General features: G+C 39.3%; 1 protein-coding gene across 2 annotated transcripts in view; it reads left to right on the top strand.

Annotated features, from left to right (window-relative positions):
* The window catches only part of KREMEN1 (kringle containing transmembrane protein 1), a 63,377-nt gene that overhangs the window by 5,700 nt on the left and 33,186 nt on the right, over nt 1-24,491 (top strand). For both annotated transcript variants that reach the window (XM_016164308.2, XM_036221858.1), the window contains exons 2-3: nt 13,069-13,231; nt 16,750-16,841. In XM_016164308.2, coding sequence (XP_016019794.1) covers nt 13,069-13,231; nt 16,750-16,841 — 255 coding nt within the window. The remainder of the gene's footprint in view (nt 1-13,068; nt 13,232-16,749; nt 16,842-24,491) is intronic.

Here is a 24,491-nt window from a genome sequence, read left to right as displayed (position 1 = left end):
ATTATTGGGCTGGTAAAAATATTTTTAATAATGACCACAGAAGCCATATTTGTTTTTCTTTGATGTTCTTCCGAAGACCCTTCTGGTTTTAATCAGATTGTTCCCACATAAAATACAGTGGAAATCTACAATAATAAAATCCCTATTCCTATTTCTATGGGGAAATAAACAGGATGGGGACTGTCCTTTTAAGGGGTTTTCCCCTTCCCTTTCCCCCGACTCAAAGCTTCTATTACTGGTGGGTGTTTTGGCATCAGTTAAGGGCCTTCAATCCTTCCCTCCCTCCATGTTTTGCTCTTTCATTAAAGTGTTTCTGTTGTCTAATTATATCCTTTCAATCAAATTAGAGACTGCAGCATCTGGTGAGGGCCGTAACTGCTGCCATCTGCACCTCGTATATACAGGCCTTTTCAGCTGAGAATCACTCAACTTCCAAATGGCAGGAAGAGATTTGGAAAAAGTTTAGTTGGAAGGGAGGTTAACTTAAAAGAAATGTCTTCAAAGGCTGGGTGCAACGCCTTGCTTGCCGTGATGTGTGCACTGCCATGCAGAGCTTCCTTGGCTGGCCTCACCAAAGAGTCTTCTGTAGAGCTTCTGGAAGATGAGCTTCTGATTGTTTTAGCTGAAATGACTAGGTCTTCTCATCCTTGTTAGGGCTTGAAGGGGCCCAAGGCAAGCGGAAAGTTTCCTCCTTAGGAAGAATCTTTTGTTATATGACTACTGGTTAATGGATATGACACTTTCTGTTTATTTGACCATTTCTTCTAATTTAGTGGTTTCAACTGGAGATTTTGCCTTCGAGGGACATTTGCAATATCTAGAGACATTTTTGATTGTCACAACTCAGGATAGGGTGGGATGTGCTCTTGGTATCTAGAGGGTAGCAGTCAGGGATACTGCTAAACACCCTAGAATGCACAAGACAGCCCCACCACAAAGAATTATCCAGCCCCAAAATATCAGTAGTACTGAGGCTGAGAAACTCTGTCCTAATTGTATTTTATTCTTTTGTTCTTCCCTTCACTGCTGCCCAGGAGTAGGGAACTCTCATCAACATCTTTTTTTCACTCTTAAGTAGATTTGATTCTTCATTATCCATATTAAGCTCCTTAAGCATTTCTGTGAACAGTGTTTCAGAAACCTTAATGGTGTAAGGAGCTCTGTAATTGACTGTGTTTCCATTCTCTCTAGACTAAGATTGCCAGATTAAATACAGGACACTCAGTTAAATTTGAATTTCAGATAAACAATGAATCATTTTTTATATGTGTGTCTCATGCAATGTTTGGGAATACTTATCTTAAAAAATGATTTGTGTTTTCATATGCTAAATCTGGCAACCCTACTCTAGATCCATGAAACATTACATGAAACTTTAAACCTCTGACTGTCAAACTGTTGGCCATCATCTACCCTTATTGCTCTGGGTGTTTAGAAATAATGGCACTGCTTGTTCTTGTTTATAAGTCAGTGCTACAATGAGTCTTCTGCCCCAAACTGCCTTTCTGTCCAGAACTTCTAAAACTTGTCAATAGAGTCATATTTTTATCTTGGGACCAGCTAACAAGAGCTTATCAAATGCCTACTATATGTCCAGCATCTATTGTGCCAATTCATGGAAGACTCCAAAGTTGCCACTTAGGATTTTTACTTTAAAGGTTGTCTCTAGAGATATGCTGTCTACCTGTCAGGCTACTCAAGAAATCTTGTATTATTAGACAATCTCATATCAACCAAGGGAAGCCGAGCAGCCAGAGCCTGACTTCCATGAAGCACTGGCTGCCCTCCAGAACTCCATTATTGGGGAAATTTCTTACCATCTGAAATTTAAAATAGCACACAGGAAATACTGATGAAACTTGTCCAGAAGCTGGATTATATCAGTTTATTTAATCTCCTTTAAGACTGAGAGCTTCAGACAGTGTGAAATAGGGTTGCTCAGGAGATGGTGAGACAAATTGTAGATTTGAGCCAGGTGTCTCCTTCTCAAAGCAAACTCGGAATGTAAAAATGTATGTTCATTACAAAGGGGGGTGATTGTTCACTGTAGGTTTTTTTGTGTTTTTTTTTTTTTTTTTTAAATAGCAGATTCCCCTGGTTTGAATAGCAAGTATTTGATTTCAAATGCTTGATTTATGTAAACTTCCCTGGAATTTCTCATAGGTCATTGCTAGGTAAGTCATGATTGCTAGCCTAGAGGCATAAAATTTGTGAGGAAAACCAGGGCACTCTGAGTATGTCTATAATGGTTTTTGGATTTCCCACCCCCTATACCCCACCCCACCTGCTTCCCTCATTAAACAAACATTTGCCAGGCACGTTCTGTGTGGTCTGTAGCTGAATATACAGATATGAGTGAGATGCTCAAGAAACTCACAGGTTAGTGGAACCAGGGGCAGGTGCTTCTTGAGCAATTACAGTTTAAGGTGATCAAGTCTTACAAGAGCTGTGGCAGCGGACGCTGTGGGACTTGTTTTAGAGCCCCTGGTGTCTATAGGAGAATAGAATAGTGCTAACTATTGAGCTTTCAAATAGTGCTTTATCTTTTGTCCAGTTTTTTATTTTCTTTAGAGTTGACTTATAATTCACTGTTATTGTCCATCAGAGAACTGGACTTCAAGCTTTAAAACATCTGTGGTTCTCATTTCTTCATGTGAACACTCTTTCTAGTGTGAATTTTTTTTTCAAGATCTAAGTAGATCTATTTGTACTCAAATATTATATATCAAGAGAGATACCATCACCAAAGTAAGATACAAAATGTTCTGGTGCTATTAGCAATAAAATCCACGGTTAATGAAATTCATTAGTTAGGGTTCTGCTGAGTCCTTTCTTTAACTGAGGCTTGGCCTAATCTCTCTGTATATGTTATAGAGCTACATTCTTTCTCAAAAGCTATCTTTTGGTCTTCTGTTTGATGACTGTATGTGTTTATAATATCCATTTAAATTCCTCAAGCACTACTGCATATTCATGGTGACTATTCCTGGCAAAAACATGTACTTCACAGTGACTACTACGACATGTTTCCTAGTGGGTCCTGACTAGGGTAGGAGTGGCGCATATTCAAGATGAGAGCCAGATGGGAAAAGAGTGGTACCAAAGCAGCACTGCCTTCAGGGACATGTCTGCCTCAATAATTACATACTTTTCAAATTGTCCTATAACAATAAGGGCCCCTCTCCGAAATGTTTTCATGGGTCTTCTGATTTTAAACCTCTAGTTACTTTTGGTTCAGTTTTTCTTGGACTAGTCTTTTAGCAATTAAAGATTTCATCTGTCAATAGAAATGAATAAACTGGAGATTCAAATAGATAGACTTCAAGTCCCCTTTTAAAAAGTATAAATTCTTTAGTTAAAATAACTTTGAGAGGCACGGTCTTTTTTTCTGTTACTCTTTTTAAAGACACTATTTTCTTGAATGAAAAGGAAGATCTGAAAGATATTTTAATGAAAAAGCTACCGGTAACTTAAAAATTGCAGTGATTATTTTTGTGGTAATTCTACTTTGGGCAAAAGAACACCTTGTTCTATGGTTGTTTGAACTGTTAATATGTACTCCAAGAACATGATACATGAATGTCTATCTTGATTTTAGATGACTGAATTTATGACTGATTGAGTTTGTTTATAGTTCTTGAAAATAAACTAAGGTAGACTAATTGTAAAACAACATGTTAGTAACTATTTTCAAGAAATCCTTTAAAACATTTTCATTATGGGAAATTTAGAACATATACAAAATTAGAAGCGTATAAGGAAATCTCTTGTATCCATCTCCTAACTCCATAATTATCTACCACGGCCAATTTTATTTCATTTGTACCCCCTTCATTCCCCCAACTAGATCATTTTGTAACAAATTTAAGATATCCTATCATCTCATCCATAAATATTTCAGTATATATCCCGAAATGATAAAAACTCTTTTCAAAAACATAGTAACAGTAGTACTATTACCATTATTACATCTAGAAAAATTAACAATGCCTTAATATCAACTATCCAGTCATAATCAGTTTTCAAATTTCCTTGGTTGTCTCATCACTATTTTACCATTCAAATCAGGATCTAAGCAAGGTACATTTAGGTGATGTATCTCTTGAGTCTCTATTAACCTATAGATTTCCCCTCTTTTTCTTTTTTCCTTGCAATTTATTTGTTGACGATGTAGTTTCTTTTAAGTAAAAACAGTGCTTAAGTGCTTCTTCAGAGGGAGGGCCTACGTGGGAAGTGAGTTATTTTTTTCTGTAGAATTCTCACTTCCATTAGAGAAAGTGAATTAGAGAATTTTAAGCCTGGAAGAGATTTTGAGCCATCAGTCCTTTCCAGTCACATGACCCCAGACTTTTGAACCTCAGTTCTGTTTTGTTAGAATCTTGAAATTAGAGTTTAGACTGAAAAGACATTGAGATAATCTGACTTAAATACCCTCATTTCACAGGTGAAGAAACTGAGGCCCAAAGTGTCTGGGTAATTTGCTCAAACTTAACAAATCAGTGTCACAGTGTCAACTACTCAAATGGTGTCATTTCCTTTTCCAATGATTCTCAATATGCACTATGTGTATAAAGGACTCCTTCACCCCCTAAACTATCCCCTCTCTAGTCTAGAACTGATAACCTTCCTCTGTACAATCGTGGGAATCACTGCTCTTGGGGAGCCATGATTAAAGACAGGAGAGTATCTTATCATAGCTTCATCCATGCTGGAGTGAGAAAAGGTTGGGTACCACTGCCTTCCCAGGGCCATGTGCCTCTCTATTATGGGGTTCCACATATTTGGAATAAGGATTTCTTCAGTGTTTTTGAATGTCTGAGGGCAAAAGCCAATTTTGTCCAGGAGCATAGGCTTTGATGATGTATCTGCAAGTTCCCACCTGACACCAGTTTGTACTGGAAACCGAACACATGTTTGCACATGTGTTGTGCAAACATTGACAGCACTGTCACGTTGTCCTCTAAATATTAAAAGGAGCTTTGTCTGCGTAAGCCTTATATTTCTATAATCTACCTACCTACCAAATTTCAGAGACATCTTTAAAAGAACAGAAGATATTCTCACTGGAAAATGTTTTCTGCTATATTATTTTAAGATGCCATAATTGAATTTAATGTATATTTAGTTATGTCCATTCCAAACTGGCTAAAACCAGCCAGACTCTTCCAACATAGGACCAGTAGAGATTCTGAGTGGTCCTGTATGGGATAGAGACTTAACTTTGATTGATTAAAAACAGTGACTCTCACAAACTCATACAGAGAACCAACTAGCAATTCTACCAGAAAACTAGGAATATTCCAGACCCAATATAAGAAAAATGTCCTATTTCTCAACAGTGTGGTTTTGGACAAATAGTGTAATTAGGAATGACCTGGTTATAGAGCTTTATTGAGAACATAGTCTCAACTTCAATAAACCTTATTAAGGAATAGAATGTCTTTTAGATTATCTGCTATTATCCTACTGTTATCTCAGATACGTCAAGTTTTAATTATTTTAAAAGAATAGCTCATTATAGTGTAAAAGATGAACTTTAAAAATGCAATACATGCACATGCTAGCAGAGTTAAATTGTCTGAGACTCTATTAGCTTGACATTTTCCTCACTTATAATAAGAACAAATATTGAATTATGTGATTTCAGTAGCATGTATAAACAGAGATGTGTTTCATCACATTTATAGTAGAAATTTTGATGAAGAAAAACCTTATTTGCTTCATTATACCTTTTTTCCTTACCTCTTATTCATTGAATGCTAATGTTCAACACAAGGTTTAAATCATACATATTTTTTCTATCCTGGTGGTAGCCTGACAACCTTAAGCAGAATTGTAGCGAGATGAGATGCCTATCTACTAATTTTATATTGCCTTTTATAGCTATTTATTTTTGTGGACCAGAATAAACTATATGGTGATGATGGGTATAATACTTTCAAATTTATAATAGTTTGATTACTTTTAAAACTTTAGAATTACATAATAATAATTTAATGGGTACCTGTGGTGTGCTAGGCACTTTACTTTCACATCCTCCAATTCTTCCAGTTGCTAGCTGTGGTTAATTTAATCCACCATATTATAGGCGAAGAAACTGAGGCTCAGAGAGGTTAGCTGAGTGCCTATAGTTGTAAACCACAAAGCTGAGGTCTGACTCCAGCTCCTAACACATGATTTCCTTACTATACCACATTGTTGCTAGAAGTTTTCCATTTATAAAAGTATTTGATTTAAACTACTTTGTAACCCTTGAAATTAAATACTCAATCCTATAAAGTTCTGTGATCTAGACATCACTTGTTCAGTGGGCCTTTAACTTAGAGTGAATGGATCTTGGGGCTGCATAGGAGGGCTTCTAGGGCTCCCTGAACTCTTCTGAAATTGTAAAATGTTGTGTATATGATACTTGTCTGAGGGACAGGTCTTTACCCAATTCTCCAAGAGATCTGTGTGTATACCTAAAATAATTAGGACTCCTCATCTAGTAAACCCCAGTCTTTTCAGAGATAAAAGATACTTGGCATTGCAAAAAGGCTATGCTGTGCACAAAGGCAGCAGAGAGCAGCTAAGTCAGGGCCAGAGCAGAGGAGAGCTCTCACTCATCAGTGTTATTCTTTGACCATGACTTTCCTGTCTTGGCAGAGAGGTGATGCTAACCTCAGCTGTCAGCCATATTAGTGTGAGTCCAGGCCTCTTTGCTCTATAACCATTGTTCCTTGACTATGTATAAGCTGCAACCCTCTATTCTAGTATGTGCAATTTATAAACTGTTAAAAGAGTGCCCATTTGAAACTAATACTAAAATAAAATAAAATAAAATAAAAAAGATTTTCCATTAAATCATTAGATAGACTGACTTTGCGAATCGTAATGTGGAAAATATATTTGGAAATATTTCTAGGTCTTCTGCAGGCTGTGCATCTAAATTAATTGAAGAAATCTTCAAATAATTTTACATACAGCATTGTGAGTATATGGGATCCTATGGAATTTGAAGTCTAGATATCAAAGTTTAGAATATTTATGCCATCAAGTTTATCAGTCTTTTCTTTATACCAGCACTTCTAAATTCCAAGCATGATGAATAGCAACAGTTTAATAAGAAAAAATTTGAGCTAGCTTTCATTAGCCATGAAGGAGTATGAAGCTTTGACCCAAATGTAGTCTTTGCCCTCAGATCTTATCGGAGAATAACCTAAAGGCCATCATACAGTAGCAAGTCCTACAGAAAACAGTCGGTTTGCACAAAACCATTTGCTCAAGATTCTCAACCAAGAATTTGTATACCCTAAATGTGATTGTCCTTATCTCAGAATTTTAATAAAATTAGCATCTCCAATTTTTATTTTTTGATTTTTAATTAAATTGTTTTTTGTTTTTTGTTTTTGTTTTTTTTTTTTTACTGGCTATATCCCCTGTGCTGTACTCTACATCCCGGTGGCTATTTTTGAATTACTAATTTATACTTCATTCCTTTACCTTTTCACTCAGTCCCCCAAACCTCCTCCGCTTCTGGCAATCACCAGTTTGTTCTCTGTATCTGTGATTCTCTTTTTGTTTAGTTTGTTCATTTCTTTTGTTCCTTAGATTTCGCATGTAAGAAATCATATGGTATTTATCCTTTTCTGTCTGACTTATTTCACTCAACATAATACCCTCTAGGTGCATCCATGTTATTACAATGGTAGGTTACATTTTTTTAATGGCTGAGTAATATTTTATTGTATACATGTACCATAACTTCTTTATCCAATCATCTACTGATGGACACTTAGGTGCTTCTGTGTCTTGGCTGTTGTGAATGGTGCTGCTGTGAACATAGGAGTGTATAGATCTTTACAAACTAGTCTTTTGGTTTTCTTTGGTTAAATACCAGAAATGCAATTGCTGGGGTCAAAAGGTAGTTCTATCATTGATTTTTTGAGTAACTTCTGAACTGTTTTCCATAGTGACTGTACAAATTTGCAGTCCCACCAATAGTGTACAAGGATTTCCTTTTTTCCACATCCTTGCCAACACTTGTTTTTTGATTTATTGATAGCCAGCCAGTCTGACGGGTGTGAGGTGATATTGCATTGTGGTTTTAATTTGTATTTCTCTGATGATTGAGCATCTTTTCATGTGTCTATTAGCCATCTGTATGTCTTCTTTGGAGAAATGTCTATTCAGGTCCTCTGCCCATTTTTTAATTAGATTGTTTTGTTGTTGTTGAGTTGTATGAATTCTTTATAAATGTTGGATATTAACCCCTTTTGCTGTGCAAAAGCTTTTTAATTTGATGTAGCCCCATTTGTTTATTTTTTCTTTTGTTTCCCTTGTCCTAGGAGATGTATCAGGAAAAAAAAAATTACTAATAGCATTATCAGAGAGTTTACTGCCTATGTTTTCTTCTAGAATTTTCATGGTTTGGGGTCCTATATTTAAGTCTTTGATCCATTTTGAGTTTATTCTTGTGTCTGGTATAAGAAGGTGGTCCAGATGCAAGCATCTCCAATTTTTAAAAGAAATGCCATCTGCCATACTTTGGAGGACTTTGGCGATGGGGAAAAAGATAAGGAATTACCAACTTGGAAAAGTATAATTAATCCTCAGAGTGCTTTGATGCCAGCCTTGGAAGTTTTTACAAAGGAATTTTTCTATTTTATTACTAAATTTCTGTCAGGCTTATATTTAATTTAAAGGCTATTTTCATTAAATCCCCAAAACAAAAGATTTGGATGGAGAGATAGGGTCAAACAGAGATGAATTCTGTGAAGTAATTGGGATCTAGCCAGAGGACAGGGAGGAAATAAGGTTCCTCAGTTTTACAGTTCATTATTCCTTCCTTCTTGAAACACCTTCTTCCTTGACTTGCAAGGCACACACACTTTCTTATTTTTTATGTTACTTTCTCAGTCATCATTGTCAGGCCTTCCACTTTCCAAGCCTGAAATGTCAGAGGGTCCCAGGGCTCAGCCCCAGATGCCTTCTCTCTTCACAGGCTTGTAATCCTCTTCCTTCTACATATAAATGCTGTTATCACCACATTTCTAGCTCTAGCAATGGCCTCTTCCCTCAACTCCAGGCTTATCTAACAAGTTGTTTACCCTGTATCTCCATTCATCTTTCTCAAAGGTGTGGCCAACTTCACTAATTCAAAACCAAATCCTCTATTCTACCCCAAAATACTCTGCCCCTCTTGGGTCCTCCACATTATAGTTAATGGCGTCACCACTCACCCAGTTGCTTGGTCCCAAATCCCTGTTGTTGTACCTGATTCCTCTTTCTTTTAGGCCCTGTATTCAAACTCCCAGCTTCAGAAGACATCTGAACTCCAGCTACTTCTCACCACCCTTCAGCTACCAATCTATCTGATCCGGGCCATTCTTCTTCCTAGCCCATCTATTGCCTAGCCCATCTTTTGCCTTTCTACAGTTCTTCATCCACCCAGCAGCTAGACAGTTCTATTAAAAGATAAGTCAGGTTATGTCATTTCTCTGCTCAAAACCTTTCAATGGCTTCCTCTCACATTTAGAACAAAAGCCAAAATCCAATTCATGTCCTGGCCTTGCCTGCCTCCTCCTCCTCTTCGTTTCCCACCCTCCCTGTCCCAGGCACTCGCCCTACTCCAATCAGATTAGGGCAGCTGCCTTATAGTTCTTCAAGCCTGCCAACCTCATTACCGCTTGCAGGGGTTTTGCATTTGCTGTGCCCTCTACCATTAACGCTCTTCCCACATCATTTACATGGTTTGCTTCCTCCCTTCATTTACATCTTTGCTCAAATATTTCCTCCTTTTCAGGCTTTTCCTGACTCATACTATCCAAAAGAGATTCCCCACCATTCAATTTCCTCCCCTTATTTCAGTTTTCCTTATAGCACTTCTCACTATCTGATGTTAATTTTGATTGGTTTATTATGAGCGTGTCTCCTGTTAGCATGTAAGCTCCATGAATGCAGTGTTCATCACTGTAGACCCAGTGCTGTGAACAGTGTGAGGCACATAGTAAGTATTGAATAAATAATTTTTGAATGAATTAATGGATATTGTAGACATTAGATCTATTGCCTTTGCTTATTCGCTTTCATTGAATGCATAAATATACAGCTGGCCATGTGATATTTTATTTTTTATTGGTTTAAGTCACTCCTTACCTATCTAGCCAAAGCTTATGTCAGTTTCACAGCAATAGAAACTAAGGGAGGCAGGGTCCTCATTACCTAGTACCACACCCTAGTACCCTGATGAAATCAAGATGTGTACATAACTTTAGTCTTGAATACTCAGGTTTGTCTTCCTTGCATTTTTCCACAGTTGACCTGTACTGGGCAAGTCTGTTCAAAAAGTAATCATAACTGCCTCAGTTTCCCTAGTGTAACTGAGAAGAAGATTGGGTCTGGGAGAAACAGACAAGCAAACAGGCCTGCACTGTCCCATTTCCTGTCTCAAATGCCACCTCATTCCCATTCATGAGACTTGACACTTGTGTGGATGGCTGCCACATTCTTTTGTGTTACAAATCAAGTCATCTGAGCCTCTGGGAACACTGACCCCACCACCCTACAGGTTGCTGTGTACTGCTAAGGCCTGTACTTCTGGCTCCTGGGTAACTCCTTAACCACTTTTCATAGGAGAAAAAGATGTAATAACACATAGCAATTGAAATCCTAATAATTGGCAAAAATTTGCTTGATGTACTTAGAATCATCTAGTCTAGTGTTTCCTAAACCTGACTACTTAACCGAATCACCTAGGTAGTTTTTTAGAAATAACAGATTCCCAGGTCCCTCTCTAACCCTGGGGTTGTGAAAAGTCTCTAGTACACACCCACATACACAGTCTCTCTCTCCCCGCCCTCCTCTTTCTCTCTCTCCCTCTCTAGCAGATCATATATAATCTCAGTGATAATAAGTGCTGTGAAGCAAACAAATGAAAGGCAGAAAAATAGGAGTGGAGATGGTGGGAAAGGGTTTTCTGAGGAGGTAACATTTAGTGTGCCATGGCAAGTGTTAGGGGAAGAGCATTTCTGGCAGGAAATAGTGTGGTGTGTTTACAGAATTAAAAACAGATCAGTGTGGCTGGAGCACAGCGAGTGACTAGGGGAAGAGCTTGGGGTGTGGTGGGAAGGAGGGCCCAAGGGCACATCAGGAGGCTTTGCAGACAAGGTTGAAGGGTTTGGGTTTTGTTTTCAGTGCTCACATCTTCCTGAGAACTTTGAGCACTGTGTAGAGAATGGATTGCAAAAGCACAAAAGTGGAAACTCTGAGATCTGAACAAGGCTGTACTGTGTGTCCTGATGATGAAGGGGACTATAATGGTGGCACCCAAGATGGAGAAGAAAGGGTAGTTTCCATGTATATATTTTAAGAAAGTCAGCAAGCAGCAAGGCTTGTTAAGGAGTGGGAAGTGGAGTGAGGGACAGGCTATGGAAAGCAAGGATGATTCTGAGGGCATTCTATTAGAGGCAGTATAGGTTGAGTGCCCCAGTTGCGTCATCTGTAAAATGGCAGTATTAAGGGACCTCCTCACTGGGTTGGTGGTGTTGATATTTGTAAAGCACTTAGAACAGAACTTGGCACACGGTAAAGTATTCTGTAAGCATTGGTAATGTGGATGATGGTAATTCATCCAAGGTCGCACAGCTGGTCAGCAGCAGGTCCAGGATGAGAAGCCAGGCTGTTTCTTGGTGTATTTTATGCTACACTGAGCTGCCTCCTTCAATTACCTTGAACTCTTTTATTTATGCAGACTCTTGCTAGAGCATTTGGTTGTCATCGTACATGATGAGTCGCATATTGTAACATGAATGTCACATCAAACACAATAAATTACTAGGCTGTTCTGTGCAGCCTGGAATTCCAGATTATTTTGGCTGTCCGTAAAACTGTGCTATTCCAGACAAAACACAGGGCCCAGATAGTGGGAGAAAGGGGGTACAGAAAGAGAGATGGTCTGTGGATAGATTCTTAAATATTAAAAGAAATGTCTTCCAGAATATAGATGTGCTCATGTTGTGTACATTCTTAGACTGGAGCACACACATGCACTGCAACAAGAGTCCTTCATACCACAACTTATAGGTCAGTGCATGCAGGGAGAAGGAGAGAAGTAAAGCTGAGAATGTTAGTGTAACTCCCCAGGTTGTCAAGTTCCTAGTGATACATCTTAAAGAAGTGTTTGAAGTGCTTCTATCTGTCAGTTTCAACTAAGCTAATTTTCAAAAATTGTTCTTTGTACTGTGGCTTTCTCATGAACCTCTGTGAATTTAATGCATGCAATATGTGGGGGGAAATCCTATCAGCCTCAGTTCCCATCCCCCCAAAATCTGAGAAACAGATTTTCAAAGCACATTGTTGCACCTGCAAGGATTTTGTCGTTTTACAAAATGGACCTGAGACCATGTTCAGCATGTCTTGCATGAAGGAATTTCAGAAAGAGGCGAGAGAAAATGCCAACTTGGCCGTTCCTGCCTGCTGTTGACTGTTTTGTTGCACCTCTATCTCAAACAGCATGGGGAGGACTGTTCCTCATTACCAGGGAATGTGAGTCATTCCCAGACTTGTATGATTGGGATTCCAAAGCATTGCTGTATCCGATGGTCTTATTAAATCCAAGTGTCAGTGCAGCCTTTCAGACTGTAGGGGAGAGCTCAGTTACAGCTGGTGACCTGGTTCTAGTTACCACACAGAGACACTGGCGAGAGCAGTGACCCCCTCCAAGCACCCAGAATTCCTTGTGGATGGCTGTTACCAACTGTTCCCAGATTTGGGTTTCCTGGTTCACTTCATGGGCTTCAATACATTTTAACTTCCTGTTTACATCCTAGTCGGGATCTGTATACTTTAAGGGAAAATGTTCTAGTGTCTGTAGACAAGCTAGTGCCAAGATTAGCCTAGCATTTGGAGGGTGCCCCGTTTCAGTTTTACTCAGCCCTTACATTGTTAATTTTGCTGTGTCCAGGATCTAGCAAGACACTATCCGTTTCTAGCTTCATCCAAACAAAACAAATAAAACATCAACCAGAGAGGGAGGAGAGTATAGATGTTGCCAGAAAATTAGTTTGCTCTGTCTTTTCTTTTTCCTAGAATGTTTCACAGCCAATGGTGCAGATTATAGGGGAACGCAGAACTGGACTGCACTGCAAGGCGGGAAGCCATGTCTGTTCTGGAACGAGACTTTCCAACATCCGTACAACACTCTGAAGTACCCCAACGGGGAGGGGGGCCTGGGCGAGCATAACTACTGCAGGTAAGATGGGGCCATGCTGTACTTAAAAAAAAAATCTCTAGTCTCTTCTTCCAACCCTTTCCGCCCTTGCTCACAACTAGGGAAAGCATCTTTGTCTCCCTTTAACCAACTCAGAAGGATTTTCTTGTTACTATTTTAAAAATCTTTCTCTTGCACCTGTGTGTGTGGGTATGCATGTGTGTGCACACACAGACATACACACAACCTATTATTTTTAACTTGAGTTGCTTTGATACTGGTTTTCAGAGTTCTGCTTTTCTATCCGATCACTTGCATGTCTTTCTGGGAGGGTTTTCTTAGTTGGCTCTTCCACCAGTGGCCAACACACAGACAGCAAAACTTCTTAAGCTGCTGTGAATGTAGTGGGCAAGCAGAGCACCATCTGTGGCCAAACCTCCCCTTGCTTCTGAACAAAAAAAGCTGCCCCCTGCATTATCCCACTTTCTGCCAGCGCAGGATAACCTTGCTCTGGGAGCAGCTGAAGCCATCAGATTTGTGCTGTTTTCTTCCTTTCAATAGACTGAAGTGTTTCTTTACTCTTTACCTCCTTTCTGACTCTAGCAGGAACTCTTAACCTGAGATCCATGATGTTTCAACTATGTCCTTGCAGTTTTTTTCTAGGGAGATGATCAATGCCTTTGATCAGATTCTCAGTTATTAGTGATCCGAAACAAGTTAAGACTCACCAGTCCATAAGGACTAGAGCAAAAATTCTAAGCATTTTTGGTTATAGCTTTGTTTTAGCTATTTATATCCAAGATCCTGGTTATGTGACTCATAGTTCAGTAATGTGTTGAATTTAATTATTATTAGGACAGGTGCAAAGGCAGCCTCTTGAGCCATTGGGACAGGGAATAATGATCTCTGAGCTTCACTTTGAGCTACACATGGTATCCCTGGTTCCACCAGTATGTTAGATTCTCAGCCATGGCATTGTTGACCCAGGTGAGCCAACATATTTATACCTGCATTGCACAGGCCATACGGTTTACCTTCTGCTCTTCCTACATACCTTTGCTAATACTCTAGGACTTTTGTGGTTGTCTTGAAGTCACCAGGCCTGTAGTTTGTTATCTTTATCTCTGCATCTTCAGCTCTTTCCTTCCCCTCTGCCCTAATTTGCACTAACTGGCCATTCCCCCATATTTGTATGGCATTATTTTTTAGTTATACATGTTCTTCAAATTTTTTTTGCATAATTTAAAATTTAATCTCACTCCATTTTTTTCTTTATTTCCTTTCCCTAATTTTTCTTTTCATAGTAATAGTTGGGGCTGGGAAGAGTGTTTAGGAAGAAAAAAGCAGTGTTTATTTTTCGTTTTTACATAGTTATAGTCTTGTTCTAAAGTGTCTCTTGTTAGTGGGCTACCTGTTTATTCTGTTATTCTGTTGCTTTCTATCAAGCAGATCATCTCAGAAAAGCTCCTATTTTTAGGTCTGACTTAAAGGTAAATTTGAAATTTCCAGTGAGGTTAAATTTATATGAAAAAATATTTGTTTCTTATTGATTAGCACCCAGTTCTCCCCCATAGACTCCCAGAAATAGACTAGTAAATATCCATTAAGACAGCAGTGAGAGCCGGGGACAACCTTCTTTCCTTCTTAGCCCTGGCCAGCTATAGCCCTTTCCTGCTTTGATTTGATGAAATGTACCAGACCTGAATTACCGGTTTATACTTCAGAAAAGAAAGGCTGAAATTGTTGATTGTTATCAAAGAGTCCCGGCCTTTTGTTTTTAGCACTGCAGTGAAATCAAAGATGAATTCGCTTCTTCTCTATTAAGCCATTCTGATGCTTTTCAGAATACTTTGACATTGGTAATAAACAATTGTTTTCTAAGGTCTTTACCAAATACTACATCAAAGCGGAACACTGAATAGAGGGAGGAAAATGACAGTGAAGTACTGTTTAAAGAAGGGCTTTGTACAAGTTCTCCTACTTTGATTTCTCAGCCGATATCTGACACCATGTTTGTCTTGTGTGATGTTTCCAGATCTATCACAGTTGAGATGTCTGAGCGATGGCCAGTGATGGGAACACACATCTCTGGGCTCGACATATCTGGATTAGAGGGGAAGGCAGAGAGACAGGGAAGAGCAGAATTGGGGCTGGCACCTGCCTTTGGACACACAAAATAAAAGGACCCTTTGTGCTTTAGGGCGGCTTATCTTCTGGGCCACACAATAGGCTTATCCCTCTCAGGCCTGATAGGAGTTGATCCAGAGCTCCAGGCTGCTGGGTCTTTATGCCCATTTCCGGCCTAACTGGAGCATCAGGTTTACAGTGTTCGAGTCTAAATAAAGGGAGCTTGGAGAGCAGTGAAGAGAGGCGAGGACTTTCTGTGTGTCCAGTAACCCCTGCTATTTTTTGGTCCGTTTCAGCGGTGTTGCCCATTATCGTCATGGCATCTCTGAGTTGAAAAGACCTTAAAGGGCATTTATTCCAAGCCAGTCATTAAGAAATGTGAAATAAATCTTTTAAAAATATTGCTATATCAGAAGTTGGTACCAAGATTACAGGATTGATTGTATGTTCTGACTAAAACTCTTTGGCATAGCTTTCTTCAAAATTCTCTGAGAAGGTAGTATTTTGAGGTAGGACTAGGATCCATTTCTATCAAACATAAGTTGGCCAGCCTGATGCTAGTGAAAGCGTATTAGTGGAATCTGTTATATGAATTTTATTGTATTGTTTAAAAATTACACAATCATTCTTTATAGAAGAAATAAGAAAATAAAGAGAATCAGGAAAGAAAAAAACATTAAAATTATCAGTAGTTCCATCATCCAGCAATGGTACTTTCAAGAGTTTGGTGTGTATCCTTCTAAGGATATATCTTTCAAATAATGGGGTTGTGTCATCCATCATGTTTTAGAACTACCTTTTATAAAACCTAACAAGGCATTGTGAATATCCTTCCATATTAATAAATGTGTCCTATACCACATTTTTACTAGCTACCTAGCATTCCCTTATATGGCTATAATATTTATTTAACCAATCCTTAATTGTTGTTTTCTAACTTTTTTGTATTATGAAAATACTAAAGTCTTTGTGGCGAAAGTCTTTGTAAGTTAAGATTTCCTTAGAATAAAGTACTAAAGGAGAAATTGCCAAGTCAAGAGGGTTTGCATATTTTTAGGGCTTTAACTCTAATTACCAAATTGCTATCCTGACCATTTGCGTCATTCACATTTTTATCCACATTATTGAGGGCACCTGTGCTCTCAGCTGTGGGAATGGCCATATTCACATTTAAAGTGCCATGCTGTTTGTCATGATTTGTCCTGGTTACACTGTAGTGAATTTGTGTAAACATAAATCACCTTTGCTCACTGCTCCCCACACTCAAACTCTGAAGTATATGTCAGAGTGAATAGGAATTATCAATGTTTTCTTCTTCATAACTTATTAGAGATAACAAAAGCTGAAATGTTCCTTTTTGGTAAAACAGAAAAGCAACAAGCAGATGACTTAAAACAATTGCAATGTTATTAGTGTGCCCTTTTCCTCAACAGAAACCCAGATGGAGATGTAAGCCCCTGGTGTTACGTGGCAGAGCACGAAGACGGTGTCTACTGGAAGTACTGCGAGATACCTGCTTGCCAGAGTAAGACTCGAATATACCGTCTGCAGGTTTCAGGGCACTGAACACTAAAAGTGCAGAGTGGAAGGGCACTGCCAGAAGGCAGGTGGTTCAGGCAGGTGGATTTCATGAAGCAGGTAAAAGGAGAAGCCATCCTGGGTTGAGGCTTTTCGGAAATAGTAATGCCTGATTCCCTCAGTGCCCCACTTCCTTGATGGATAAGCCCAACCAGAATGTCTACTCCTACTTAATTTCCTCATTCTGATTCTTTCATGGGTAGAGATGGCAACAGCTCAGTAGGAAGCCAGAAAAAAAATGTATCTGTACTTTGGGGAATTAATTTTTTTAGGATGAGTGAAGAACCCCTTTACACAGTAAAACTAAGTTGTAACACCACTTATTATTTGTATTTGACATGCTATGGCCCCTGAAAAATGGTATTTAGTAAATAATTAAGTACACTCCCAAAGCCACTGTGATAGTCTTTTTCCTCACATTAGCATAAAGATGTTCTATTGTGAAAACTTACAACGTGTCCCTTTCTCCTACCAAAAAAAGAGTTTCTTCAGCCTTTTACTACAAGGCCTGTTTCCTAACAGTTTTATTCATTCAGTCCTATATTTAGTGTTTATTATACGCAGGGCGCAAAGGCAGAAAGATACTCTGACCCTCAGGGAATATATGATGTGGCAGGAGATCTTAGGAAGATACTTTAAAACAAGGTAGAAAATATAGGGGGACGATTTAAAATACAGAACTAAACATGGTACTGTAAAGAGTTTACTAATGTAGTGTTTGTAATATCTTTTTAAATATAGCAAAGGAGCAGGGTTTCTTGGTTCCTAGAGCTGAAGAAAAGAATCGATCATCCATATTAATTCTACCAGGGTTATTTTTTCTTATTATTTAAACCTACTCCATGCCCTGCCACCTTTCTCAGTCTTCAGGTCAGGAGGCCCTATATGGAGAGTGATATGGAGGTCCACGTGGGACCTGACACTCACGCCCACTGCAGCAGTCTAAATCTAATGCCCCAAGGGGAAACAGCAGCCCCTAAACTGGTGCTGCAGGTACAGTGCTAACCTTTCATAAGTTAAACTTCCAAACATCACCCCTACCCGGCTGTTAGGCCTTAGCTTTACTACCCTTCCAACCTGAGTGTATCATGATTCAGGCTCAGAATTGAGGAAACAGTAAAGACCAGAAGAAAAGGCTTTTGCTCAGTCTGCTTAATCAAATTTTTAAATGAAAAACATCTCATTTGGCTCTAGTTATGTAAAGTAGAAAGGGGCAGAGGGAGAGGAAAGCAGATTTTCCTCGGTCCATTTGTTCTACACAAAGATAGTCTTTTAGTATCAGCCTATGTCATTCTCTCAGGAATGGCAAAGAAGGGATTTCAATCTGGGTGCTTTTATTTGGAAAGATAATCCTCAAACTTGCGTTTAAAAAAATATAATTTGGGCCGATGGGAGCTGACTCATGTGACCACTGAAACTAAGTTCCAGAAGAGAGAATTATGGCAAAATGGTACAAACCACTAGTACCCTTCTAATTCATACTATTTATTGGATGTGCCTCACTATTCCAAAAAAGGAAATGTCATTTCCTTTTCTTATGGCCCTTTTGTGACCCTCTCAAAGCTTCTAAAGCTGCCCTTAAAATGATCTCAGTAGGGAGACTTACAAAAGTTGGGAATAAGAACTGGGGTGTACCAAGTTTGGGGGGCTGGGAGAGTGTCTGGCTTTGGTATTTTGGAAAACCCTTCTGTTCACTCTGTGGGTACCAGGGCTGCCCATCAAGCTGAGCTTCAAACCTTGAGTCTGGCAGAACATTGTGCATTTAGTGGGTTTGATTAACATAGTTGAGAAAAACTGTGATATTTGCAGCAAGAGACCCTGGTAATTAATTGCCTCACGTGGACTCAACTGAGATGCAGCCTGACTATTTTAGGCCAGTTTTGCCCTATTTCTGGATGTGAAGTCATAATTTTCATGGATAATACTAACCCTCTGTGTGAAGCCTGCTATTCATGATTAGCATCAAACTCGTCATAAAGAAAAAGGCCAGTGACATGATCAGATTCCTGGAAAGTTCATATCTGAATATAACAGACCCAGCAGGAGCTGGGGGAATGAATGTTAAGGGACAAAGCAGAATGTAGTTGAATGGTGGGGCCATTGTGTAGAGACCGGAATCTCTGTCCCTCAGCGTGTTACACAACTGAAACAAGCAGGGGGGCAGAAATGAAGTATGACTCAAAAAAGGGGCCAAGAGAAATTTGAACTGTGCTCTTGACCTGTGGAGCATGGATCAGAACTTACTGTTAAAAGAACAACTCCAAGGTAATTGGATTTGCTCTTCAAACCACTTCTGCTAGTATATTTCTCAGGAACCCCAAGTTCATAGTGAAGGGAAAAGAAATGCAAATTTTTAAAAGCAAATTCCCACATCATCAAGTTTACCATCCCTCTAGATCCTACCTTTAAATCTCTAAGTCCAGCTGGTTTGGCTATTGAGGGGGAAATCATTTGGCTTAAAATTCATCCTTTGTGTATTTCTCTTTTGTTAAGTAATTATCCTCACCATTCTGTTTCCTGTTTATTTCCTTGCTTTTGAGGACCAGGCTTGTCTGGACCTCAGCACGGCTTTTGCTTTACTCTCTTTTACCTATAGGTTCTTTATAAAAGTTTTGTATGGTTTTAAAAAGTAAATAATCTAGCCGTGAGTTGGGGGAGGAACCTGCAAATGGCATTGAAGGCTAATATAATTTTCTTCACATAGCTGATTTGGGCCTGAGGCCAGAGGCATGAGAAACAAGAGAGCTTTTTTTGTTTGCTGTAAAACATTCAGCTGATTTCTACAAACCCAGCTATAAAAATTCATCTTTGAAATAGGGAAATTTGAATATAAACTATTACATAATAGTAAGGAATCATTAAGTGGACATTTGTTGATGCAGGGTGGCGGGCTCGTTATTCTTTCCTACTTTTGTGAATAATTGAAAATTTCCATTGTAAAATATAAATCTTATAATGTTTTAAAATTTTTATAGCATTTTAAATATTTAAAAAATTAATACATAAATGCAACATTCAAAATATCTGGATTCGGATGTGTAACATGATTAACTTAAATTGTAATACTTTAAGTGTAGCTCACAGGTATCTGAATTAGTTATTAAAATCAGTGATTACAGTTTTGGTTATTAAACTTATTAAAACTTTTAGTTATTCTTCAAAGTTATTAAAACTTATTTAAATTATTAAAGTTAAAGTTTGTTATTTAAGATAGTTATTTAAAGTTAGTTATTAAAGTTTAAAATCACAAGGACTTTAGAAGTTATTAGCTGTGACAAATGACATTTTTAACCTCTGACCATATGCCAGACCTTGTACAACATAAGGGACACAAGGATGGCATGGTCTACATTCTGTGGGGAGCCTCTGCCTAGGACCAAAGACAGACTTATAAACAGATAAGCATATGCAAGATACTCTATAATAAGTGAAATAAGCAAAATGTTGAGAGGACCAAGGAGGTGCATCTGCCCTTCGATGGTGGAAGGCAGGAGCTACTGTTTTTTCAGAGTGTTGAAGAGGGTTTCTGGAAGCAATGGGGTCTTAGGGCAAGACTTCTTGAATTTTAAGTTTCCTTATAAAAATGTAGTGGCAGTACAATTACCAGGTGTCTTATTAAAATGAAGATTCTGATTCAGTAGGTCTGGGACAGACTTGAGACTCTGCATTTCTAACAAGCCCTTGGGATGCTGAAGCTGCAGGACCACACTTTTTAGCATCCAGGTTCTGGATATTAGAATTGCATGGAGCAGGGAGGACACTAGAAGCAGAGCATGCATACACACACACACGCACACACACACACACACACACACACACGCACACACGCACGTACGCACGCACCAATTCCCAAGCAAAGTCACTGTTGCTGAGACAGAAATTTTAAGAAGGAAGGCAGGAGATCAGGTCTGAGAAGAATTAGATGAGGCCAGATAATGGAAGATCTTGTGGTGTGGTGTGGGTACAGAGCTTAGACTTGATCCGGGAAGATGGTGATAAGGCTGAAGAGAGTGTGGAGTGTCAGTAGGAGACCTTTCTCCATAGCTTCTTAAACTTTTGTATTAGGGATTTAGAGCAAGTTCTCCCTCTTAATTCATGAGAAGTTCTTTAGTGATTATATCATTCACACAGACCAGCCCTAAGAGGATGCCGCCAGTGATAGCAACTCTGCATTATGGGACCTTTGGTCAGTCTCAGCCAGTGACCTCACTGGCTCAAGTACCTTTCAATTAAGTGACACCCTAACCTTGTTAAAACAGGTTTGTTGTTCCTTACAAAAAACATAGCCCCAAAAACAGGATTTGAAACTTACAATTTTGATCCCTAATAAGAGTTTTTAAAGCTATGTTCAGAGTCTGAGTAAAAAGCCAATGGCACTTTGGCAGTGGTGGTCAAGGCAGTCTCAATTACAGAAAATGTTTTGTTTCTGTCAGCACTTTCTGCATTTTAATGTTAGCACTGAGTTTTATATGTTTTAGCTTTTATTTGAGATATCGAGTATCTACTATATATAAAACACTTACATTCACATTATCTTACTTAACTTTTTCAATAGTCCTATGAGGCAGGTTAAGTATGTCCACTTCTAACTTCCTCCCCTATCCGGGCCATTGTTCAGATGAGAAAATGAGGCTAGACTAGTTAAGTGATTTGATGAGGATTACTCTCCGAGCCAAATAGGATTCAAATCTAGCTAGGACTCCTAATGGCAAGACCAATGCCCTTTCCTTCTAGTACTTGAGAATAGCCCCGTATCCTTTATTTCTGTGGAAACAGGGCCCCTGGGATGGATCCAGGCTACTGTTGAGGTCATTCTTGAGAATTTTCTTTGTGGATTGTTTGGGCATTAGAGTTTGGAATTCTGATGGTATGCCGAATTATTAAGATTGCCTTTTTGCCGTTGTGGAAACAAAAAGGATTAACTCAGTGGCGACAGAGGGTCTGCAGTTCAAGCTGTTAGCTCTAAGTCATTTTCTTTTCTTCTTTGGGTTTGGGAAATCCCAAGCCCCAAGAGTAAAGCAGGCTGCAGTGGTATCCAGGAAGCATTTGTTGCACAGCAGAGCTGCTCAGTAGAATGTTGGGCCATCTCCGTGGGTGTTCCCAGCCCAGCTGTTCTCAGCTGGGAAGGGGCTCCCCAGAGTTGGACCCTTTGCAAGAAATATTACATCAAGTAGCTTGTCCAGTCTCAGGGTCTCTCCCAACACCATGTCTTCATTGTATGGGCTGAAGTTCACCTTGAAAAAGACTCATTTCTGTGCATCATTAACACTTTATAGCTAAAACACAACCTCAAATTTTATCTGATAGCCAAAGCAAGATTGAAACAAACATTAGTCACACAAATTATGCATTTTTTCACCTTTTCTGTCTTCCCATTACAATTAATGTTTTTGTTTAATTCAACCCTTTAGACTACCCAAATTAACATTGTCAGAATCCTGTTTTCTATTGTTTATTCTTGCTTTATGTGAGTAGTTTCTCAACTAGACTAAGCTGTTCAAAGGTAGAAGCAGAGATAGCTCTGGAATTTCTATGAAGGAGAGGCTTAAGGTAGAAAGGGGGACTCGAGGATTTCTTTTAAAGCTGTCTTTATATAGCAGGCACACTCATTTTACTTGGATTGTATGTTACTTATGGAGGGGTGCTGATGAAATTTATGAGGCTTTTCCCTGTCGAGCCATATATGTTAACAATCTTCTGCAACACCTAGCATAGTGGAGGCCATAACAGGTGCTCATAAATATTCTTGATGACATGAAATCACATGTCTTCCAATTATAGAGAAAACACAAGCTACTTGAAAGAATGTCAACCTGAGAGTAACACTGACTTAGATTTGAATCATTACTCGTTTAATAGCTTACTCCAAAACGACTCTCCCCTGGGCCTTGGTTTCTTCATCTGTGCCTTCTAGAGTTATTTTGAAGATTAAATGAGTAAAATACACACAACCCTAAGTCTAGGACCTAGCACATGGTAGGTATGACAGTATCAGCAGGTATTATGGTGGCCTGTGCTTTCCCCCGAGGAACAGACTACCATTGGCATGTTTCCGTCATCTAATTCCTAAATAGGTCATTCCTAACCTGCGTGTTATTTCTGTCCATTCCCTTGTGATCTGACTGGCCATGGGGCTCAGTGGCGCGCCTCCGCATCTGTGGTAGCGTTCCCCTGGAGCCTGATGTGGCACTGCACTCAGGGAACACCAGAGGCCCTGCATTTGTTCTTGCAGTGCAGTTTTACGGTTTCAGATCTGGCGTACACTCCATAATTCTTTGTTTTTGGCCATGGATATTATTTAATTTTCCATTAAGAAAAAATGGACTTTCTGAACCAAGTGGGCATTTTCCTCAGTGACAGATACATACTATATTTTCAAAATATTCTAAAGCACAGTTGTGTAAAACATACTAATAACTTGAAAAGGGAAAATCATTTAGATCAATAAAGATGATTTTACTAAAAATCTTTATGCTACTACTTGCCTGTATAGAATATACATAAACATAAGAAATAGTCCCTACCTTCGATCTTGTGATATAATTAGGAATCTGAGTTATAAACATAGGAGAAAAGTTGGAGGCCAGCCCACCAAATATGTAAATAAGATTGAATTATGAGGTCAAGTGCTGTTTTTGAAGATGAGAGGGCTCGGGATGGGTTACGGAAATTGGAGACATCATCATGGAGGAAGGCTGAGGGGGGCTGGATGGGTCAGGACACACCCTTCAGGGAACAGCTTGAGAGAGACTTAGAGGAAGGGCACAGGATTGTTGTGCATGTGGATTGGGAACCACACTGCCCAAGTAGAGGAAACACAGAGAGGGACCAGGTCAGACCTTGAAAGCCAGAGTTGATTAGATGGGAACTGACATCCTGAAAGCCCGAGTTGAGAAAGATGAGCCCAGTGTCCATTTATAGGATGGACTGGAGGAAGGAAGTTTGGGGAAGACTGAGCGGATGCAGATTTCTAAATCCAGGGGATAAAGGCCCGGGTTACGGCAGCAGTGAGATAAATCAGGAAGGGTTAAATTCAAGATGCCTTTGGGAGGAAGACCAAATTTGATGACAAGTGGAATATATAAGGGATGAAACAGCAGGAAGAGTCAAGGACAACTCTGTGGTTCCTTGCCTAGGGTATTTGTGGTATCCCTGAAAAAAAGTTTAAGTCAACAAAATGAGCTCTTCTTCCCAGAGACACAGCTGTACCATTCCTCTTGAACTTGGACTGACCTTTTGTTGAGTAAGGTGTTTCAATTGTCTCTTACTACATAACAAGCTACCCCAAACCCTAGTGGCTTAAAACAACAACAAATTATCACTTCTCTTGATTCTTTGGGTTGTCTGAGTTTTAGCTGGGAGGTTCTTCTGCTACTTTCCTGTGGGCTCAATCAGGTAGCTGCTTTCACGGGGGTGGCGTGGGGTGCTTTGCTGGGGCTAGGGCATCTCAGATGGCCTCAAGCTTCTACCTAGACGACTGTTTTTTTTCAGCAGCATATTCAGACCTCTTCTATGATGGCTGGCTTCCAAGAGAGAGGAAACAGAAGCTGCCAGTCCTCTTAAGGCATGAACTCAGAAGTCCACCACATTCTGTTGA

Source organism: Rousettus aegyptiacus, unplaced genomic scaffold, assembly GCF_014176215.1.
Source record: "Rousettus aegyptiacus isolate mRouAeg1 unplaced genomic scaffold, mRouAeg1.p scaffold_m13_p_5, whole genome shotgun sequence".
NCBI classification, from domain to species: domain Eukaryota; kingdom Metazoa; phylum Chordata; class Mammalia; order Chiroptera; family Pteropodidae; genus Rousettus; species Rousettus aegyptiacus.
The sequence above is the reverse complement of the archived record's forward strand: the minus strand, read 5'-3'. Positions and strand labels throughout refer to the sequence as shown.